Raw genomic sequence first — 18,709 nt, 5'->3', positions numbered from 1 at the left:
GTGACGAAAATGCAGAAATTCAGAAATCTATTTTTACTTCATTAAAGAGTCCATTTAAGTGAGGGGTATTTAGGGTACTTTAGGGGTCGTGTATATAATGATTTTTAAGTCAATTTACCTCACTATTATCACTCAAACACAAAACCCCAAAGATCTAAACCTAAAGTTCCTCCTTCTCTCTACTCTCTCTCTTCTCAAGAACTCCATTGAAGAAGATTGGAGCTTCAAGAAGAAGACCAACTCTCCAAGGTTTCAACTCGGATTTTCGTGGTTAATTCATCAATAAGGTATGGTTGCTTATCACTCTTGGGATTCCTTTCCCCAAGAGGTCCCTTCAAGATGAATTTCAAAATCTCTAATTTCTAGGTTTCAATTCAAAAATGTGGGTCTTCTTTCTAAATTGAAATTGATGCTATAAACTGACTTTGATTGATGTTATATGAACAATTATGGATGAATTTATGTTGTATTGGTATTTTCTTGAAGAATTCCCCATGAGACCCATGTTTCTCTTTCTTTCCTAATTCTAACCCTAGTTTGTGTTGGATATTGATTGAAGGCTATGAATTGATTGTGATGTTATGTAATTCATGTTTGTATGATGATTCTACCCTAGGTTATGTATAATTTCTATGAAATTAGGGTTGAGTCTTTGAATGAAGCCTTGAAGGCTATGAAGGGAATATGTCAATTGCTTATATTGATCTTGATTATGTTATTACTTCATGAATTACCTTGTATTATATTGGTTATGAATTGCTTGGTAATTGAAGTATGGATGTCCCAGAAGGGCAAGAAGGTATGGAGGTTGGTTCTTATTTGAACTCAAGTATGAAAGGTGAATTACTTAGATTGTAATGATGCTATACCTAATGTGTTATTGTGGTGTTGATGACCTAGTTTCCTCATCCTTAACCCTCTACACTTGAATTAGCTATGAAGTATGTATGTATATTATGGTATGATTGCTATATGATTGAAAGGTAGTTCTCATGATTGTAGTGTAATGTAAAGTGAAAGGTTTACTCACTTGCTAAGTGTCTCTAAAGTGAAAGGATTGTTACTCACTTATGAACATATATGAGCTATTATGGTAAGATGTCTACATAAGGGTCTATTAAAAGCTAATGTGAACTTATGTGATGACTAAAGATGATTACAAAAGGGAATCAGATGCCTAGCACCGAAAGGGCATGTAAATGAGATGTGGGTCTCACATTTAGTAAGTCCGGCTCCTCACATGGGTTTCCTTACGTTTAGCAAGTCCGGATTACCTATGGTATGTGTTGTCTCATGAGATGAAAACCCCCACGTTTGGTAAGTTAGGGTTTCTAGAAGTAATCTCCTTGTCCCTTAATTATGTGCCCACATAGGACTCTAGCTTAGTGGATCCACCTAGATAGCTATGTACGAATGGTTACACCTTAGGCAAGTGTTAACCCTCTCTTTTCGGTATGTGAGTAGAACACCGGATTCCATGTAGCTCTCATGGTCTATGTCGGTTATTGCAATATTTCCCTAATGTAAAAGTAAATGAAGGTATGAAAGGTGTGAACTCTTACTAGGGCTTTCTTAAGGGTTTCTACATGGTGTAAGAGAGGGTATGAGACTTCTCTTGCACATTGCACTTGTGGGATCCTAAGAGATGGTTGTAGTAGTGTTCTTTTATGATTATGATTATTATGACTTATGTATGTTGAAGCTATGTTATGTATGATCATTATGAATGCGGTAAGTTATGATGAAATATGATCTTATGAACGTATGCATGAAGTAGGTTGCTTAATGTGATACTTGGCTTTGAATTGGGTTATAGGGTTCTATTCTTTGCATTGCACTAGTTTTGCTTGGGCTGTCTACATGTTGGGATGATATTATGTTGGTTTGGACTATGATACTTAATTTGTGTGCATATTGGATTTATTTGGCAAAAAACATGTTTTGAATAAAATGTCCTTTTATGCATGTTTCAATGGTTTTTATGCATAGTAGCCATACTTAGTACGTGTGTTGTACTAACCCATATTTTCTCCCTTTTCCCAAACATTTAGGTTCGGGCCGTTGAGGATTCAAGCTTACTTCTCAAGATACTTGGATTTGCTTCCCCAAGTCGGTGAGTCCTCAAGTCCGAGGACAAGACACTATGATCTAGCTTCTATATTTAGTTCTTTGCTTATGTTGAAAGAAATTGTTGTACTTTCCTATTTCAAGACTTCTTATTGATGTAAGGGCTAAGTCCCATTTTCGATACTTCTATGTCTAGATGGTACATTGTGACGAAGTTAGATTATGTTTTTATATATGAAGTGAAGTTGAACTTCCAAAGTAAAAGTTTTAATTTTCCGTGATTTTATTCTATGATACATGTTATGATGAATGCTAAGGGCTTGTATAAGACCTCTTCGAGGTCGAATACGCCGGTAACGACTAGGGGGTGCTCTTGGGTCGTTACAATTACATTGCTAGAAATAAGAAAATCTGTACTTGCTATGACCTCAGGCAAGATTGCACTTCCCTTGCATTATATATAAAATATATAATAAAATAAATAAAGAGAGAACCTAGAGTCAAGATTTTTTTTAAAAAAACTATTTTTTAGCATTTTCTCCTATTTTAAATTGAGAAAAAAAAATATTAACGTTATTGAATTGTCACTCCAGCAAAAAAGAAACAGCGACGCTCCTTCTTCACTTGCCTTTTCAACCAAACGGCTCCATTTTTGAGTTGGTTCTGTTCATCGCAGAGAAAGCATCAGCAGAAGAAAAAGTTTTCCGGTGAACAAAGGTACAAATCTTTCTAATCTTTCTCTGTATTTTTCCATTTGCATGACAATTGATTCAATGGAGATTCGTATAACAGTGATTTTGAAGTTCAAGTAAAACCCTAGTTCTTTTGGATTCAAAGGTTCTTATACGTTGGAATCAGTTTTTCTTTCTTCCGCCCTTCTATGGCTTTCCTCTTGTTTCTAATTAGTCTTAGATGTGAATGCCCTGAGCTATGTCTAAACCCTAATCCTTGGAATTCTATAGCTTTTTATGTTGTTTTTGTGATTGCATGTTCTTAGTACATTGGGTAACTTGAATTCAGTGATTTATGCGTACAAAAGACCTCTTTTCCGTTTAAAATTACTGCATTTTTTTTGAAAGCGAGTTGGGTAAAATTAACTTTTCTTTTTTGCTGCTTTATTTACTTATGAGGATTGTTTACTTTTCAGCTCAGTATTCTTTATTCTTTCTACTTTTATGTGTGTATGTGTAGAATATATGAAGGTAAAATCGAATGGTGGCATCTCCCCTTCACTATGAAAAATATGTAATAACCATCCAAACGAAGTGAAGTCACATGACATTTTATAAAAGTCTCATCTAGTTAGTCGTCATTAGCTTTTAGAGGTCTACGAATATTTTTTGATACAATATGTGAAGTATTCATGCTGCTTTAACTTTGACACTTCCTTACTGTGGCATTTCTGAAAATTGGCCTTCCTTTTGTGAACTAGAATTAGAAAAGCTTAGACCTGTCATTAAATTTAGACAAGTCATATAGACATTTCGTACATCTAATCAGGTTATATAGTTAATACATATGAAAGTTATATTACTAACGAAGACAAGGCTGAGATTGGGGCAATAGTCAGGGACAGTGATGGCAACATGATTTTTGATTTCCCCATTGTTGTTAATTGTCCAAGCAATAACCAAGCTAAAAGTTTAGCTGCGTGCTTATTGGTGTAGGTAGAATTGTTTTGGGAAATTTCATTTGGAATTAGACTCCCTTGTTATTGTCAATATGTTGATTAAAGAAGATACCAACAATCTGAAACTAAAGAAGATTTTGTCAATGCTTTGGTCTCTCTTTACTTTAGAGAGGCTAACAAATCAGCTGATTATTTTACTAAAATGGCATCCTAAGGTGGAATTAATACCTTCTTTCAATCTTTGCAACAACTTTTAAGAGAGGTGAAAAGACTAGTTCAACTAGATAGATGGTAAATGTCTAGTATAAGAAGAAGATATGATAAATGTAATTTCATTGTAAACGAAGTATTTTCCTTATTGTACGTGAAAGCGAGCATGTATAGTTATCTCTCACACATTACAGATTGATTTCCTCTATCTTCTAATTGCGAGGTATGGTCATGCATCTGTTCCCTAGACCAGTTTAAATTGATGATATTGATGTCTACATCTTGTTTTGAGAAGATCTCTGTATTTTTGTTCTTATTAGGCTGACATGAAGTTAATTTATGATGTTTGTTGTTTTAATTTTAAAAATAGAATCAGTGGTTCACTCTAATATTTCAATCAATGAAGCAACAATTGTCAGCAAAATATTCCTTGTTTTATAATTGATTGACTTAATACTTTGCCATATGAATTGATATTTTCTCCGATAGATTGATATATATTTTATCATCTTTAGTTTCTGATTCTGATACTTCTTTTCTTATTTTTATCTGATGTTGCCGTAAATGAAAGAAATTGGACGAGGTAGAAGTAGAAGAGGCGGGCCAGGCTGTGGATGTGGCAATTTTTGAGGAGGTGGTAGTTCTGGAATGACGACTCAGCCACATATATAATCAATAGGGATTACCGAGGCATCTCTGGAGGTAAAAGTGTGCGATAAAATTCCTGAGATAATATCTGGTACAAGTTTGAAAATAAATGTCTATTTTACGATTTTAGTGTGCAGAAGTGTGTATATTATGATAAATTTGTGTTTGCTTTTGATGTCTATAGTCTGGTGAAATGTTGATTTGGATTCTAGAAGAATTTTGTATTCTGCTACTGCAAGTGGCTTACACGAAGCTAATTGTTAGTAATTTAAGAGCTTGTGTCTTGAATTTTGATCCTGATTAATTCAACTTAATATGATAATACAAAAATATACACACTCTCAATGCAGAACTCAAAATCTTAGTTACTAATCTTCTTTTTAGACTGAGTACATGTATCCTGGCTATTTTATATGTATGTTGCATGTTGAGATCTGTATCTTAAAAGTGATGAAATGACTCTAAATGATTTGATGATGCATGGCACATTTTGATCTTCACTAAGAGAATTAAATGGGAGACAAAAAGATAGGAAAAATTAAGGAAAGGGTCTTAAAATTAGATTATATTATGTGTTATAATTATGTTTGAGCATAGAAAAAAGGTGCAAGAGGATGGGTTACTTAGAGTGAAGATAAAGTACTTAAATATGGTGGGGGAATAAGAGAGGAATAGGGGAAGAGTTTATTTTTCCACAGCAATGATGACTCAAGGACCTCATGATTACTAAGGGCCAATGAAGTAGTCAAACCACATCAAAAGAAGAAGAAGAAAAGAGAGGAAGACGTGTTGTTATGTAATGTTCTGTATCCTCTTTCTCTTTGTAAAAATAAGTTATATTATGGTACAATTAAATGTGACTTGAGTTTGTTTAAGATTGAGGTAACGCAAAAACAACCAAGTCTAACTTCAAATACTTGAATTTAGTTCTTGACGACTAATGGACTTGGTTGGTAATAAGAGCATAGTCGTGCATGTGAATAGTGTTGAGCATACCTCTCCATTTTTAAAGGGTTGAGCATGTTAGGAATGATTTAATGACAACTCTTACAACTCTTTTTTTGACTTTTGATTCGTTAGCGGTTAAAATGTTCAATGCTACTTGTGTTTTGAAAAGGAAGTAAGATTTTGAACCGTCTTGATTGATTTGCATGCCATGTGTGGCGAGTTGTTGAATAATGCCTTGTGTTTGCTTTTATCACCTAGAACTTGCCCGGTTGGTCTTGAAATGATGGTCTTGATTGAGTTTGGTTGGAGAAATGATCTTAGGCTTTCTTTGATGTTCTTGAAGTCCACTTGACCTAAAAATCCCACCTTTGCACTAAATATATCCTTAGTTGTCCCCTTTGAGCCTAATCCTTTTTATTGGCAACCACATTACAAGCCTTATCCTTTTTGAAAAAGTAACCCTCTTTTGAACCCTTCCGTCCTTGAACTTGAGGTTGTGAAAGTTGACGCTAAAAGCCTAAGTTGAGGTGTTATGGGAAATTCATTGAAGGGATGCTCACCACATTAGGGGTTGATATAAAAAAAAGGAAAGAAGAGAGAAATTGAGGGATGTATGGGAAGTCTTAAAGAAAGAACCTTTGAAAAAGAAAGAAAGAAAATGAATAAATGAGACTTGAATCCTCCAAAAAGTGACAATGGTTGCATGTGGGGCATCTAGAGTGGAAATAAGAAAAGAAAAATGAAAAATAGTGTGGAATGTGCATGGGTTTGAAAAGTGGAGAAATCCAAAAGTTGACAATGGTTGCATGTGGGGCAGCTAGAGTGGAAATAAGAAAAGAAAAATGAAAAATAGTGTGGAACGTGCATGGGTTTGAAAAGTGTTGAAAAGTGGAGAAAGTTGGAAAAAGTTGGAAATGATGAGTTGTTGTATAATGTTCAAGGAGGGTGTAGTTACTTATACCTAAATGATATCCTAACCTTCCCTAAGCCTATATTACAAGCTTAACAAAGTCCTTTGAGATTTCTAACCAAATGGAGTTGAGTCAATGTTGATTGAAAATATGGGCAAGCCTATAGTGCGACATTTGTGTGCATGAGATGATTCCTTGTGAGTGTGAGTGTTGCATCTTTGTCCCTTGTCTTGTTTATATGTGTGTGCGTGGTTTTGGGACACTTCTTTCTTGTGAGGGCATGTAAGTTGAAAAAGTGGTGATTTTGAAAATTCCTAATTGAGTCAAGTGAGCATGTGACAGAGTTCATGAGTTGAGTCATTTCTTGAGTTTGAGTTGTTGTCAATTAATGATTCTTGATTTTTGAAAATGTTTCATGAGAATGAGAGGATTTCTTTTGAGAAAAGTTTGCATGTGGACTATTTGTTAGTACCAACCGAAGCCATGAACTTTGTGCTTATTTGAGAAAGGGAATTTGATTTGTGGCGTGTCTTGAAATAAGAGCCTCTTGTGTTTTAAATTTTCTTTACTCGAGGACCAACAAAGTTTCTAAGTTGTGGAGGTGTTGATGAGTAGTGGATTTCCACTCATATGAGGCTCTTTTTGTAGTTATTTTGGCTTGCTTTAGTTTAGAATTGGTGCTTTTAATGTGGTTTTTTTCATATTTGCACGAAAATGAAATGGAGAGTTGATTTAGGATATATTTGAAGGAACCAAGTGAACTTGAGGCAAAAAGAGGTCAAGAGCTGAAAATGCAATTTTTGGCAGGGAAAGTACCCTTTGCGAACGCGCTTGTTGGGTATTTTTATTGAGGATGACCGCTTACTCTTTTTACTTACTTTGAGGGTAATTTGAGCATTATCAATTAGTTAAGATTTTTGTAAAAATTTCTAAACATATCTTTATATTACTTCCTAGTGATGCAAATCTCCAGCTTCTTTTCACTGTTTTGGTTAATGCACCATCTGAAACAGTTCGATCAAATTGCACTGTTGTTCTTGGAGATTTGGCAGTTCATTTTCCTAATCTGTTAGGGCCATGGATAGAGCTATGCATGCATGATTAAGAGATCCATCAGTTTTTGTGCGGAAGAATCCTGTATTGGTTCTTTCTCAGATTATATTGGATGACATGATGAAGGTTTGGCTGGATTATCAAACATTTATACATACCTAAAGATAGCATTCTCAAACAGAGTTTGTTTTCTCTCTCTCTCTCTCTCTCTTATTCTATTGGTTGAGTCTAGGCGAAACTTCTAAAGCTTAATGGTTTGTCGCCTTTTCTTTTCTTGGATTAATTTTCATTTTGTGTTTTAAATTTGTGCAGATTCTCCCGCTTAGTTCTTTGCAGATAACAAAACATTGTTGGTCTTGACATTGTGAGTTTCTTATATGTTTAGGATGTCTTATAATTGTAACTTTTTTTTATTGTTATAATCACACATTAGTTTGATCATTAAGGATGTCAATGAAGTTATGTTGCCTTGTTGGCATTTGAGTGATATATTATCTATAACTGAAGTAGTCAGTATCTAAGGTGCAGTGTTAGCTGCAATGTGAGGTATGTGTACTGCACCGAAGCAAGGTGCATGCCATATATACAAATGGAAACTCTGCCAAGTCTAAATCCTCAACAGTTGCGTTATTACTTATTGTTAACATTAAGTCAACCGTTTCTTACAGTGACTGCTTATCATATAAAAACAATTCATGTTTTACTTCCAGAAAAAGATGCTTTCCTCAATGTGACAACTTAGATCAAACCTGAACTAAGACAAATAATGGAGATGTTCCAGGAGAAATAGGTTGATAGAGAAGCAGAATACAAAACTGCAGAAACACCAAAGGATTAGTGGAAAAGAAAAATGACTGCAATCAAAGGGTAATCATAGTCTCCATAGAACTATAAATGGAATTTTTAGTTTTTATGAAAATATTGCTTTGTTAATTTATTTTGATAAAGTAAAGTGAAGTTAATATTCCTCTTGGTTAATTGCCGTTATGTTGGAGAGCAGCAGCTAGTACCTCAAAAATAAGTAAAATTTAGGTAACTTTAATAAAGAAAAGGTTGAAAAATTAACCTCCAGATGCCCCTGGTTAGCATATAAAATTGACTGTTGATAACTCATCAATGAATCCTTATATCCCCTCTTGAAGAGATGTTCCTATAATCAAAATGATAGTAGAGTAGGTGGAGTTTTCTTTTGGAACTGGTTACTTGTAGAGTAGGTGGAACTTTTTAAGGTCACACATTGTTGCTATTAGCCAACAAAAGAGAATCGACCACATTGAAGGGCATGTTGAAGGCATTAAATGATATACGCTCTTCCTTTTTTAATAGCTCAAGATTTTCATGAAGTGGAACTTACTTCAACAATGATACACTAAATGCACTTTTAATCAAGTTAGTCTTTCCAAATTTTCAGCCTGGGAAATGTCTTTACACTACTGTGAGAGAAGTTGTTGAGAATGCACTTGATTCTGCTGAATCCATCTCTGAACTTCCAGTTGTAGAGATAACCATGTAAGTGATTATTTTGTCTATTTTAGATAACTACTTCAATGAGCTAACAAAGATCCATTAATGGGAACCTCTCTTCAAAGCTTAGTGTTTTTTTTTGCTTTGTGTCTGTAGTGAAGAGATAGGCAGAAGTAAATTTAATTCCATGATTGGTCTGGCTGACCATGAACTTAGAGATGAAGCCCTATATGATGATTTTGAGACAGCAAAGGCTCGTGAGGTGTGTAAGCAGTGATTTACGCTCACTTAGATGGCATTGTGATTTATATCTTATGCTCACTGGTTGACATTTTGCAAATTTCATTAGTGAAATATTTTTCTAGCAAATTTCATTAGATGGCATTGTGATTTTTCTAACTACTGTGTCTAGAAAAGACTTGCCAAGGAAGCTCGGGTTCTAGAGATTCAAGCAAAGAATGTTGCTCTTGGGAAGAAAGTAAAAGACCCTGCAGCTACAAAGGCAGCTAAGGGTAGGGAGGCATCATATTATAGGGTGACATGCAAGGTATGATTTTTTTCTCTTTGTTCTTCTGTATGCTGGCTCTGCTCTAAGCACGCAAGACAAGAAAAGTACATTGTTGAATTAAATCAATTTGGCAAGTTAATAATTATTCTTCCCTAAAAGACTTTAATTACTGTACTTTGTTTCTAATATAGGATAATGGAAGAGGAATGCAACATGATGATATCCTGAATATGTTTGGACGAGGTTAGATGTGCTTGCCATTTCCAGTTATTTTACCAGTGGAAACTTTTGCAAGTTCTTGCCTTTTGTTATGTTCCAACTTCTTTCATTTTTTTTTTGACCTTCAATTTGGAGGAACAAAGGTGTTTTAGACGTTTGATATATTCGTTTCAACTTTCATCTCTATATTTGTTTATTTATTATATTTTTTTGTTATATTTATCTTGTTTGTTTTTCATATTTTAATTATTATAAACTTTAAATATGGATCTTGTTAAAAAAAGTAGTGGTAAAAAATCAATTTATGGAAAAAAAGTTGCTACTAGTAAGGGTGGGGGAGGAAGTAGTTCTTATTGCAACCTAGATTTAAAACTAATACCGACGATTATACTCATGTTGATGAAACTTTTTTTATTTCATGTCCCACTATTTTAGAATTTAATTTTGAATATTAAGTAGACCGTGAGACCTTAAATAGATGGTTTTCTAATTTTGAGGAAGTATTGAAGGAAGAAGTAGAAATAGAAAACCAAGACTTAGATGACACCTCTACTAGTCTGGCCACAAAATTACCGCAATAAAATGATCTCCCTGTATAACCTGTGTTTGGCTTTACTGAAAACTCTTTTGACCTCTAGGGGAGAACAATCCATGCGGTCATATACGTGTTAATTTCCCATATTAAAAAGTTGGGTATAAAAACCTAGGGTGACCTTGGGCCTTTAGTTTGTTGGTTTCCTGTAATGTGTGGCCTTCTGTAGGACTTCACAAAGGCTAGTATTGTGGAGGTTATTTATGCACCTTTATGTTGTTGATTATAATCAATTTGTGGTGTTTCGTGTGCCTAAATTTTGTTGGTTTTATTTCTTTTGTGGCATTGCTATGGAAATTTTATTATTGTTGAGGGGATTTGTTGTTTTTCCTGTGATTTAGTATCAGGGGAAATGTATTTTAAGGGACTAATAGCTCTTGCAGCATCTTTCTTGTGGCAGTAGCATGAAACTTGTACAAAAAAAAGTAGTGTCGAGTCATTTTCGTTGCCCTGGAGCATTTGTGTAACACCATTTAAATGGGATTGGTTAATGTTGTACACAAGTGATAATGTTAAGAATGTGACAACTATATCGGGTGTCATATAACGTTTAAACTCTATTGTCATAGATGTGAGGTTATAATATTGCATAAACTAATAAATTCACATCCATTTTTTGTATGATTGATCTACCGAAGCTCCTTATAGACATTATGGGTGATAAATGCAATAAGATAATGTATCGCATACTATAGGCTTACAGTGATGGGGGATTCTGTTTAGAAATTAGCCTAAGGGAAAAGGTGATAAACCTGGAGGCATAACGTATCCTTAATTAAATGATATGAAAGTCAAGCTAACAGTTCAAAGCCTCACATTAATCCTACATCGCATTTGATTTTTCTGTTTGTTTGGCATTTAGTGTGTCAAGTTTCACACGTGTACATGACTATGGAACTTGAAGATGGTGGTATCATGAAGGTTCCTTGAGAACAGGATTAGAAAATAATTTTTTCAGAGGAAGTGTAAAACAGAATTAGAAAAGTATTCAATAGGAGTATGCATCTATGTAACATATGCAACCATTTGAACTAACAGTTCGCTTTGCCTCGAGGCTGATTTCGCAGTTTGCATCTTGGGTTATTTTTATCCTATAATCACTTGATTACCGAGCAGAGGCTCTATCAAAAACAACTTCTGTACCTCAAGATATGCGTAAGATTTGCTTACACCGTTCCCTTTTCAAACCTCACTTTTTGGGATTACATTGACTATGTTGTTGTTGTAGTGTAAATGCTCCTTCTCTACCCCAAGATATGCGTAAGATTTGCTTACCCCGTTCCCTTTTCAAACCTCACTTTTTGGGATTACATTGATTATATTGTTGTTACAGTGTAAGTGCTCCACATTTTGCGAATTAATTTGGTTTATTTATGACAGGTGCAATTGTGGGTGGTCTTTGTTGAATGCTTTCTGATTACTAGTGGAAAAAATTACTTGTTCAATAATATCTCCCATACTTGAATTCTATGATTGTTTTTAGAGTCTGATTTTGATTTTGTAGTTTAAATGCTCCTGCCATGACTTTTGTGTGCTATATAATCTCTATATCCTTTGGCATCTTCATCTTTATATTGTGCAGAGAATTTAGGGTGGTTCGTAAAATTCTGGCACATCACAGTGTTCTAACTAAATAATTTCAATATTTTGCAGGAGAACACACATAAAAAATTGCTGAATAATATCTTCCCATCAAGGCGTGAAGAAGGGAGGTCTTTGCACTTCTCTAAGGTATTCAAACAAGTGATTATTTTGGGAATTTGAACTAAGGCACTATGGTTGTTGGTATACTTCCACCATGGAGCTCTCCCTTGAAACTTTCTGTTTAAATGTTGATCAATTTGCAGGCTATGGGTGCAGGATTGATGTTGAGTTTTCTGCTTCTTTAGCACTCCTAGAGCATGTTGTTGAGGCTACCAAGTACTTCATCATTATAGTCAGTTTTGGTTAGTTTCATCTTATGCTCAATTACAATTTTCTAGGATCATTTTTTCCTATCAAACTATTTCCTAATGACATTTGCCTTCTCAATCATTTCCCTGTTGATTATGGTTGTGCAAATATTCTTTTGCTTTGGTAGTCCCTTGTATTCTCTTTTGATATTTGGACGGTTAGTTGGGGGTGCCTCCCTTGTACTCATTTTGTTGATTGTTTCTGCATACTGTGATTGTGCTCTTGTCGGGTGTACTTTTCTTTCTTTGTTATGGATTGGTGTGTCCTTGTCGGGATTTGATATTGTGGATGTTTCTGTTGATATTGTGTTGGATTGGTCTATTTTAGATTTTGATTTGTAGTTTGTAGCTTTTTTTTTTGATAAATAAGATTTGGATTGACGATGCCCGATGATGGATAGAGTGACACGACTTTCTAAAGGTTAAATTGACGATTGCTTGTGAGTGTTTGATTGGCGTTGATTGTGGCGAAGTCTGAGTAGCCGTTCCTGAATGATGCATGAGGTTGGCTGATGATGAATTGGTTGACAACTTTCTTAAGGGCGAAATCATCGTCTTTTTGGGAAGGTTTTGACTTGGTTGGTACTAAGAGTCATGCATGTGAATAGTGTTGAGCATACCTCTCCGTTTTTAAAAGGTTGAGCATGTTATGAATGATTTTGTGATAACTCCTACAACTCTTTTTGTGACTTTTGATTCGTTAGCGGTTAAAATGTTCAATTCTACTTGTATTTTGAAAAGGAATTAAGATTTTGAACCATCTTAATTGATTTGCAGGCCATGTGTGCTGAGTTGTTGAATAATGCCTTATGTTCGCTTTTGTCACCTAGAACTTGCCCGGTTGGTCTTGATTGAGTTTGGTTGGAGAAATGAAGTTATCGTAGAAAAAGAGGATTGGTTCTCCTCTGACAGGGATGCGAACAGGTTGGGGGCTATACCAAAATTGATCTTGTAAATAAATTGACTTCAACTCTTTGATAGGCGTGTTTCCTATTGGGGCAGATGTCCAGATTATTTTTCTCCCTGCATTTCTATCATCACATGATAGTGATATAATTCAGATATTCTGTAGATATATCCTATACTCAATGTGGACTTATTTATCCTAATCTTTTCTTATATAATCCCAATCACTGTGAGCTAAGATTTACATCTAATTGCATTAATTTTGTTGGTATTTGACCCTTTTTTATTGAGTCTGTTAATTTTGTTGTATTTCTTTCAGCTAGCTAATTGTTCTAGTTGGTGTGCAGAGGTTAACATTTTGGTTATTATAATAGTTTCATTTGTTATTGGTATCTGACTCGATTATTAAGTGAAAGCTTCCTATTTTAAGGTGCTTAACAGTTCTTTCATAAAAAAGACGGCCTTACAGTTTTCAATTGGAAAAAACTGCTTCACAGTTCTTTTCCAGTTATTATATGTGTTAGCTTTAACTTTGTCTCAAGATTTAACTTTTTCTGAAGACATGATGTGACCCTCTGTTGTTAAATTCACCTTCATTTCTCCTTTTATTTTCTCAGCCTCTCTCACTTAGTAAAGAATTCTAGGAACCGACTAATGCTGGATTAAGCCTGTGGTGGATAGGCTGTTTCCAGTTGTCCTTGTTGTGACCTGGTTCCTTGTCGCATTGGAGCTACTTGTACTCCAAATTGTCTCCATTTTCAATTGAAAAATCAGTAAGGGGCTTAAGTCAACTTGCACCTGAGTTTATCGATAGCCCGGGTGGAATTAATGCCTGTAAATGATAATGCCCTCTGTCCCTATTTGTTTGGCACTTTGTTTTTGACCTCCTTGAAAGATTGGTACATCTATATATTTTGAAACAAGCTAATTTCTACATCTCTATTTTGCCTATGACTTGACATGTATGTCCCACTACATTTAAAAAACAATGTGTTGTGATGAGACTATCTGTACTAAATAAAAAAGGAAATTATTTGGTCAACGAAAAACTTCTGGCATTAAAGCACAACTATCTTATGTGTCAAAAGGTATACCCATTTCTTTTTTGAACCGTGTGTCCGCGTCCATCCAAACTGTGCCAAGAAAATTGAGACAAATATAGTGTTTCTTGATCTTTATAGTTTGGTCTTTCCCTGTGATCTTTCATCTGCATCTTGGTGTATTTTGTATGCCCTCTGTTTTTGTTATAGTCAAGAATTGTGTTGCAGCTTAAATAATATCAATGGAAGCTCATGTCACTCTAAATCCCTGCAGCTCTCTATATCAGATATTTTGATTTTGAATCATAAGTTCCAAGATGATGGACAATTGTTTCTATGCATGTAGATAGTTCTTGTGGATAGTTGAGAACACTGATCCTCGTTTTTTGTCTCTCTTACTCTCTTTAGGGCGGCTTTTCCATGCGTCAGTATATTTCAGAACTTATGCCATTAATTGTTGAAGCTCTACTGGATTGGGTTGCCATTACCAAATATGAATTGGATGTTTCAACACTTGGTCAAGTTGTACTGAGTACAGGGTGAGTGGTTTCTTCAACCTTTGATTTCATCATTCCTAATCAGTCATTTACTTACTATTTGTTTTGGTTCCTAGATAATCTACGATTGGGGATCATTTCTAATATTGTTTTGTTTGTGCGGCATACTTACTTTTCCTTTCCTTTGGACTATGGTGTGCTATCTGTATTTTCAAATTTATCATTTTTGCTGCTATGCTTCACCACACTATTCATGGCTTCGGTGCACCAATTTAGCTTTTAAATTATGTAAAATCTTGTTTGACAAATTTGTTGTTTGTAATGTTCATAGATATGTCATTACTCCATACAAAGAGTATCCTCAGTTGCTTGGGTTTCTCTTGAAACTGCTCAATGGTGAACTGGCTTAGTCAACAAGAAGAGAGGTTTTGAAGGTAACTGCAATCCTGTTGGTCCAATATATATATCTTCTTTGGAAGTCAGTACTTAAGTTCATTGAGGATGAATTTTGCAGGTTCTTGGCATCATGGGTGCTTTAGATCCCCATGTGCACAAGCGCAATCAGCAAAGCTTACCTGGATCCATGGTGAAGTTACACGGGTGACTGGTGATCCTGGTCAACATATAAGATCAATGGATGAATTGCCTACGGATCTCTGGCCATCCATTGCAACATCTGAGGATTATTATTCCACTGTGAAACTTAAACCTTCAACTTATTATTTCGTTTGATGGATTTCCTAACTGGCATCTACTGCTGCAGGTTGCTATCAACTCACTCATGCGGATTCTCAGGGATCCATCTCTGTCAAGTTACCACCAGAAAGTGGTTGGATCTCTTATGTTTATTTTCAAGGTCTGGAGACTCAGTTGGGCATGTCACAAACAGTTCACCTGGTTGTCCACGCCCGGCAGACCCTCCCATTTGCACCCTTTTTACAGAGCAAAGGTGAGAGAAAAAGAACCTGAGATGAATAAAGATATATCAGATTTTTACTTTCTTAACTTACAATAGTAGGGGACATCTAGCCAATGACACGGGGAAGTTGAGAACTTAAGTAGAACGTAGTGAATTTTATTGCTTGTTATTAGTATACCCTTCTTTTCCCAAACATTAGTTGTGGATGATTTTATCAGAGATGTTTATATATGATTGTATCTTTTATTTTTCTGTAGGTTTTGCCTGATCTCTTTGACATTGTACGCATATGTGAGGATGGTCTAAAGGAATTTATAACATGGAAACTTGGAACCTTGGTATCTATTGCACGACAAGTAATATTTCATTTTAATTATATTGTCTGTCTTGTTGTTCTTTTGGATTGGTTATTTTCTTAAGGTCTGTTAAATGATCTTTTGTTTGTAGCACATCCGTAAATATCTGCCAGAGTTTCTCTCTCTGCTATCAGAATTATGGTCATTGTTCAGCTTGGCTGTTGCTAACAGACCTGTTCACATTGCTCCTGTAAGTAGTAGTTTCAGTTGGTATTAATGACCTCCACATACTTTTGGTTTAGGTCATTATAATCAGATGATTTGGTTAATGATCTTACTGGTCGTTTTCTTTTGTTATTTTAGATTCTGCAGCTCGTGGAGAAACTTTGCTTGGCACTCAAAGATGAATTCCGAAAGTATCTTCCTGATATACTTCCCTGTTGTATTCAAGTTCTTACTGATGGGGGAGAGGTTTAATGACTAAACATATGTTATTCTTATTCTCCACACCCTTGAAGTTTTTTGTGGTTAGTCTTCCTTGGTTGTTTCTGGTGGCCTTGGTTAGTATCACTTTGATGTTGATGGAAGTGGTCTCACCTTAATGTGCAGGGACATTAGATGAAGTAAGCCATGGTGCAATCAAAACTCTTACAAGATTGATAGCTTGTGTACAGGTTGTGTAAAACGGACTAAGGGAATGCTTCTAACTTTCATTGTTTCTATTTGATTGCTTGTTTTCCTTAACTCTTTTCCTTTTTCCTTCATTTCCATTTTGCAGGTTACTGGACACATATCTTTGCTTGTGCATCAATTGAAGCTTGTCTTGGACGGGTCTGATTTTTCTCCTTCATATTAATATCTCTGATAATATATGAGACTTATTTTCTTCGTATCAATAGATAACAAATGAAATGACAAAGATGTACTGTTTGTGGGTTTTGATGTTGACTCTAGTGAGAACACTCTCAGATATCAAATTCTGACCCATACCACGCACACACTTATATAGAAGTAGAAACTAAGTGAACTTGAGGCAAAAAGAGGTCAAGTGCTTAAAATGCAATTTCTGGCAGGGGAAAATATCCTTCATGAACGCGCTTGAAGAAACCAAGTGAGCTTTGCCTATTTGAATGTCTTCATTTAGGGGAAGAAGTTTGCTAAACCTGAACTCAAATCATGTATTGAGGAGTTTGAAGAATAGTTGAATAAATTCGACATTGAAAGGAAGGAACAAGAACTTACTGCCAAAAATGCTCAAAGCCATCAACAGAAAGTGGAGAGCTTGGAGAACATCACGGTGACTGCAAAAGAAGAAGAGGAAAAGGTGAATCTGAAATTACTGGTGCCTACACTCTATCATAAACTCTGGCACAGTCCTGGAATAATTTATATCTTCCTTAATCTCCTTGTGCAGTGCCTTGTTTGAAATACTCGAGTCCATCCTGGCTACTAACTAAATCTCTGGAAGGTCTTCGTGCGAGTCAACTTGCATGAAGGGTAAGCATTATTCCAAACATCTATGTTCACCTATCTCCTGTTAGTGCCTTCTAAGTTCTGTTTTGGGTAATTGAGTTTGTTGTTTTAGTTGGTCTAGGTTTGTGTTATTTTTTAAGAATGGTATGTAGCCTCTTCATAATGATGATCACCCTAATCTCTCATGCAGCACTGTCTAGAAATGCTTAGTGTGTTTCTTTTCCTGGCTCCTTACAGTAAAATGCTCTTTTAAATGATACTGTAAATGAAGTTATCATAGAAAAAGAGGACTGGTTCTCCTCTGACAGGGATGCGAACAGGTTGGGGGCTATACCAGAATTGATTTTGTAAATAAATTGAATTCAACTCTTTGATAGGCGTGTTTCCTATTGGGGCAGATGTCCATTTCTATCATCACATGGTAGTGATATCCTTGCAGTTTTCAATTGGGAAAAACTACTTCACAGTTCTATTCCAATTGTTATACGTGTTAGCTTTAACTTTGTCTCAAGATTAACTTTTTCTGAAGACACGATGTGTTCCTCTGTTGTTAAATTCACCTTCATTTCTCCTTTTATTTTCTCTGCCTCTCTCACTTAGTAAAGAATTCTAGGAACTGACTAACGCTGGATTAAGCCTGTTGTGGATAGGCTGTTTCCAATTTTCCTTGTTGTGACCTGATTCCTTGTCGCATTGGAGCTACTTGTACTCCAAATTCTCCATTTTCAATTGAAAAATCAGGAAGGGGCTTAAGTCAACTTGCACCTGAGTGTAACATCAACAACAAGAACATGACTACTCAGAATGGCACTCAGAATCTGAGTCCAGTTTTGATTGAAGATAGACCCTGATGCTGAAGATTCTCTAGATTATGAGTCTATGGAGGGGCCTGAATTGGGTCACAGTGATGATGAGGGTGAGGTGAACTCAGGCAGGGTTGAGGTTAATGCTCTAGTTCAACAAGAAAAAGGGAATCCTGTGTATAAAGAAGCTGATTCAAGGGGTCATTTTCAGGAGTCAGGTGCAGCAGCAACAGAATATTACGTAGGAAGGTCAACAAAATAAAGAGAACTCTAATGTTGTTTTACATCAGTCTGATGGGGTGGGTGAAGGGACTCATATAGAAACACTATTGAAAAACAAGGGCTAAATAATAAAGCTTCAGAGCAGATGAGTCAGAAGAAAAGAGAAGCTAATAGAAGAAGATCGGAAAAATTAGCTCTCGAGGAAGAAAAAAAGAAGGAAAAATAGCAATATTTGTTTAACATAATGCCATGAATGCATATGGAAGGGCAAACCTGCTAGAAGAACCCACACGGGTGCAATAGGGATGTCCTCTTCCGGTTTGAAATCGGGAGTCCACTTTTGTAGCCACA

General features: G+C 35.5%; 1 protein-coding gene across 1 annotated transcript; it reads left to right on the top strand.

Annotated features, from left to right (window-relative positions):
* The first annotated feature begins 11,931 nt into the window (after positions 1-11,931).
* LOC125858448 (serine/threonine-protein kinase TOR-like) lies at positions 11,932-17,352 on the top strand. Its single transcript, XM_049538234.1, has 11 exons — positions 11,932-11,981; positions 12,098-12,196; positions 14,557-14,687; positions 14,977-15,079; positions 15,160-15,341; positions 15,409-15,594; positions 15,822-15,920; positions 16,012-16,110; positions 16,224-16,387; positions 16,470-16,534; positions 16,934-17,352. Exons 5-9 carry the CDS (start codon positions 15,279-15,281, stop codon positions 16,335-16,337), a joined length of 561 nt encoding a protein of 186 aa, XP_049394191.1. The 5' UTR covers positions 11,932-11,981; positions 12,098-12,196; positions 14,557-14,687; positions 14,977-15,079; positions 15,160-15,278; the 3' UTR covers positions 16,338-16,387; positions 16,470-16,534; positions 16,934-17,352.
* The last annotated feature ends 1,357 nt before the right edge of the window (positions 17,353-18,709 follow it).

The sequence above is a fragment of the Solanum stenotomum genome, chromosome 3, assembly GCF_019186545.1.
Source record: "Solanum stenotomum isolate F172 chromosome 3, ASM1918654v1, whole genome shotgun sequence".
Lineage (NCBI taxonomy): Eukaryota > Viridiplantae > Streptophyta > Magnoliopsida > Solanales > Solanaceae > Solanum > Solanum stenotomum.
The sequence above is the reverse complement of the archived record's forward strand: the minus strand, read 5'-3'. Positions and strand labels throughout refer to the sequence as shown.

Bases quoted from the DNA above. Each gene is read 5' to 3' on its own strand.
- LOC125858448 (XM_049538234.1), top strand. From the start codon at position 15,279: ATGGATGAATTGCCTACGGATCTCTGGCCATCCATTGCAACATCTGAG. The intron at 15,595-15,821 runs GTGAGAGAAAAA...ATTTTTCTGTAG, and splicing joins ACCCTTTTTACAGAGCAAAG to GTTTTGCCTGATCTCTTTGA. The intron at 16,111-16,223 runs GTAAGTAGTAGT...TTGTTATTTTAG, and splicing joins GACCTGTTCACATTGCTCCT to ATTCTGCAGCTCGTGGAGAA.